Source organism: Mus pahari, unplaced genomic scaffold (genome assembly GCF_900095145.1).
Source record: "Mus pahari unplaced genomic scaffold, PAHARI_EIJ_v1.1 scaffold_9347_1, whole genome shotgun sequence".
Taxonomy (NCBI): domain Eukaryota; kingdom Metazoa; phylum Chordata; class Mammalia; order Rodentia; family Muridae; genus Mus; species Mus pahari.
This window is the reverse complement of record NW_018392690.1, coordinates 39,535-43,872: the sequence shown is the minus strand read 5'-3', so window position 1 is coordinate 43,872 and position 4,338 is coordinate 39,535. Positions and strand designations below refer to the sequence as shown.

Here is a 4,338-nt window from a genome sequence, read left to right as displayed (position 1 = left end):
ATGATTTTGCTGGGATACATAAGCTACGGAAGAAAATATAAAGTGTCGTGTTGGAACATGGTTCCCTCCATGAACTATGTATATGTATGTATATATGTAAAGTATATATGAGAATATGTTGGGGCTGTGTTCCTTTTACCCTCCAAGTATGTGTGTATATGTGTATATGTACATATGTATATGTGTAAAATACTTGGAGCTGGATTGGTGGAGCTTTGTTCCATCCATTCTATGTGTGAATGTGTATATGTTTATTTGTATGTATGTATATAAGCATGCATGCATGCATGCATGTTTTTGTATGTATGAAGTTATTGGGCTCAGCTTTTTGTTTCATCCACTGTGGTGTGTGTGTGTGTGTGTGTGTGTGTGTGTGTGTGTGTGTGATAGATGGTTCAGCAGCAAGAAAAACATTTTCCTCCAAGTATGATGACCTCAGTGTGATCACTGGAACCCATATAATAAAGATGATCTTGTATGTTATCCTGTCACCTCCATATATTGACCAAGATTTGTGTATGTGAATCTGTATGCATGCACATAGTGTGAAAACACACAAAGATACATACAACTCCCAATATTATTTTTTTAAAGTTATATTGTAATCATAATAATTCCACCTCCCATTTTCTTCCTCCAAACACCTATATACCTTCCCTCATGGCTTTCTTTCAATTTCAATGCACACACACACACACACACACACACACACACATACACATACACACACATATATATACTGTAACTGTGTATCTGTGTGTATATGAATACCATTTTTTTTTTTTACAAAAAAAGGAGGCCAAAACTTTTAAAGCGGGGGTGGGAGCAGAGCAAGGAAAGGGGAGTGGAGGAGGGGAGAAATGGTTTAATTCTATTGTAATAAAAATTAGTTCTTTGTGTGGAAAATGATATTTAATTAGGGTGTACATCATTTATTTCTTCTCCAAGTATCAGCAGCTAGACTTCTACTGTGTTTCAGGGTTTGACAATATTAATCTAAAATACTTTCCATTGAAATTAAGTGTTGGAATTATTTTTATCACAACCAATTTTAGCACAGTCCTTGAAGTTTAACAAAATATATTCTAAGAAATTTGGTTCAAGTATACTTAAATGAAAGAGAATGTGGCTCTACCAGCAATAAGTAACAGACAATTGTCTTTCTGGGACCTATTTTCAAGGGATTTTCATCCATTTGTCTCAGAAAATCCATGTACTTCATTACGTGCTTCTTCAGTGTATTCTCCTGCACTGGGATAAACACAGGATTCTGACCATTTCTAACCCAGGAAATACTTCCTCCTGGTAAACTCAGATCCTAAGGGACATTTATGATTTATTTCCTGTTCTAGCTTAAATGTTAAGCTCTGTGATGTACTGAGTCATATTTACTCATCAACACATAATACTCCATCTTCTGAGCATCTTACCTTGCTCATCACTCCCAGGGCCTCATGCAAGCCACCGTGCAATGGCACTTAAATTACATACTGTTGACTGAACTGAAATCCTCTAATACTCTAAATGACCTAAATCAGATAATATGTAGCTGTACTGATTCAGAAATCTGCTCTTCCTAATACTTTTTCCTGAATGCCCTTCTTTATTTCTATTTATTTATTTAATTAATTTGTTTGTTTTAGACACCATGTATAGAGAATTTTCTATCCTCTTCCTGATGTGTAGCTGCTGATAAATTTGAAATCCCTTTGGGCAATGGATGGTACTTTACAGTCATTGACAATAATATGGGTAGGGAAGAGCTATCAAAGGGCTGATGTCCAATGAATGACTGTGGAAAATAATGAAAGGACAAGAAACCTGGAGATGGGGCTTAATTTATCAGTTGTGGGTGGATCTTTGTTTTCATTGACAATAATATCTGTGGAAAGGAGCTATAAAAGAGCTGACATCCTGAGGAATACAGAGTGGATGCTTACAGCCATCCATTGGACTGAGCACATGGTCCCCAATGAAGGAGCTAGAGAAAGGACCTAAGGAACTGAAGGGACTTGCAGCCCACTAGGAGGAACAACAATATGAATTAGCCACTATCCCCAGAGCTCCCAGGGACTAAACCACCAATGAAAACAAAACAAAAAGAAATGAAACAAAACAAAACAAAACACATGGTCGGACTCATGGCTCCAGCTGCATATGTAGCAGAGGATGTCTTTGTTTGTCATATATGTGAGGGGAGACTCTATGTCTATGCACCATTGTATGGCAATGCCAGGGCAAGAAAGCTGGAGTGGGTTGTTTGGTGAGCAGAGGGAGGGTGAAGGGATAGGGGATTTTCAGAGGGGACACCAGGAAAGGGGATAACATTTGAAACGTAAATAAAGAAAATATATAATAAAAAATAGTGATTGGTAATATTCAAATATTAATTTAATTTAAGAGCTGGAAAAAAAAAAAGAGCTGATGACCAAAGGATGAATGGGGAAAATAATGAAATGACAGGGACAGTGGATATGAGGCTAAATTTATCAGTTTATTTTCTTAAGGAGTTTGCTAAGGTAATGAAACCAATATTATTACTATTAAAATTATGAACTAAAGACAAAACCAAGAGTGACAAGGATGAACTTACCACTTTACATTGTTTTACCAATCATAGCACATCACATTCTGTGAAACCTTTTCCCATGTCTTGTTTTACACTTACTGAGAAGACATTTGTAAAGATTTTCTAATAACTTTAAAACTTCAAATATATTACCCTTGACAAAGAACAATAAAGGTAGCAGATATTGGACTAAGAAGCATATGTAAAACAAATTAATCTTTAGTTACAGGAATATTAACAATGTAACAAAAAAGGTATGTATACTTTCCCCATGCATAACAAAAGGTATTGTATTAGTGTATTCCCACCTACTCATAAATGCCCCACTACACAGAAGACTGGCTGGTCTTGAGCACAGTGATCTCTATCACCAATGGCTAGCTAAATGTGGGAGGAGCTGCTAGGTTGGGCATGGGAGGAAATCCTGGCAGCATGAAAACTACCAGCCTCATCTCTCCTTGCAGCTCTCTCAGCCTGATTACTGAGAGCCTCCTCATACTGTTGAGGATAGCAACTAGGAATGGCACTCTTGATTTTAGCTAAAATATCCATAACTTTCCTGGAAGTAGATTCTTCATGGGCTCTGGGACCCCATAGGAACTCATAGGTTGGGGGATCACTGCCAGGAACCTGGAGGTACCAATTAGTTGGTAATTTTGCCAACTAACTCTTTGGTGATGAAATTCCGGGGATCCCCCAAGATTAAGTGCCTCCTCCCAGGATATATCCCCTGCATGTGGAGGAACTGCCAGACTTCTTCCTCAGTGGCACGGTTGCCCTTCATGAAGATCATACCCAGGAGGGTCAGGATGAGACCTGTCTTAGGCAATTCTCTCCTGCCACCCACATTTGTCCCAGGGAGGATGGGTAACTTGCTAACAAGGACATAGGAGTGAGTGGCAGGGTCATCAGCCTTCAACTCCAGACCATAGACGAGTTCTAGCTGATAGGTGGCTTTCTCCAGGATCCAGGGGAAGTGAACCTTGTACTTCCTGCCGATTAGCTTCAGCATCTCTGCCTCTACAGGTTGCTCATCCTTCTGGTACTTCTGTAGCAGGTAGTGAAGTACCTTGCTGGCCTTCCTGGTCAGAGGATCGCTGTGTGCAGATTGGATGGCATCTGCTATGATGGAGACATTTGTACGTCTCTCATCCACATCTGCAAAGGAACCCTCAGCACCAACATCATGGACTGGATGGGACACATTTAACTCAGGAGAGCTATGGGATGCAGCCTCCTGGGACTCCTGAGGAGTGCCTCTATCAGAGGACCTAGGGGCATCTCCTTGGACAAGAGCAGGAGATGCTGCTTTCCCCTCCTCCTCCACAGTGGGCTGAGCGCCCTTGAGATTAGGCTTCTCTCCCCACATCTGCTGCCTTTTGGCCCTGGAGTGGCTCTTGCTCTTGTTGCCTCTAGGCATGGTGCACTAGATAAGTGGACAGGAGTGCTAGAAAGGTTCAGTGGGGAGAGAATGACACTATGTGCCATCATTAGGTAGAAAACAACTTCCCTTTATGAGCCCCCTACCCCCACCCCCAGCAGCTTTTCTCTGGGCACCTTTGTGTATTCAAACCCTGTTCCGGTTCTCCTGTTCAGTTTGCTTCCTGAGAAATCTCTGGAGAGAATCACAGTTTGTTAGGCCTCTATATTACAGTCTAGTTTGGGCCTTCCAAGTAGAAGTGAGGTATTGTACTTGGTCACATCCCTCCCCTCCCCCCCCCCCGTTTAGAAGCTATCAAGACTTCTAAATTTATATTCACAATTGTCTT

General features: G+C 40.6%; 1 protein-coding gene across 1 annotated transcript; it reads right to left on the bottom strand.

Annotated features, from left to right (window-relative positions):
• Nucleotides 1–2,950: 2,950 nt before the first annotated feature.
• Nucleotides 2,951–3,989, bottom strand: LOC110315135 (melanoma-associated antigen B4-like). Its single transcript, XM_021189266.1, is given in 2 exon segments — nucleotides 2,951–3,223; nucleotides 3,225–3,989. Coding segments are annotated over 2 exon segments (1,038 nt in total).
• Between the last annotated feature and the right edge of the window lie 349 nt (nucleotides 3,990–4,338).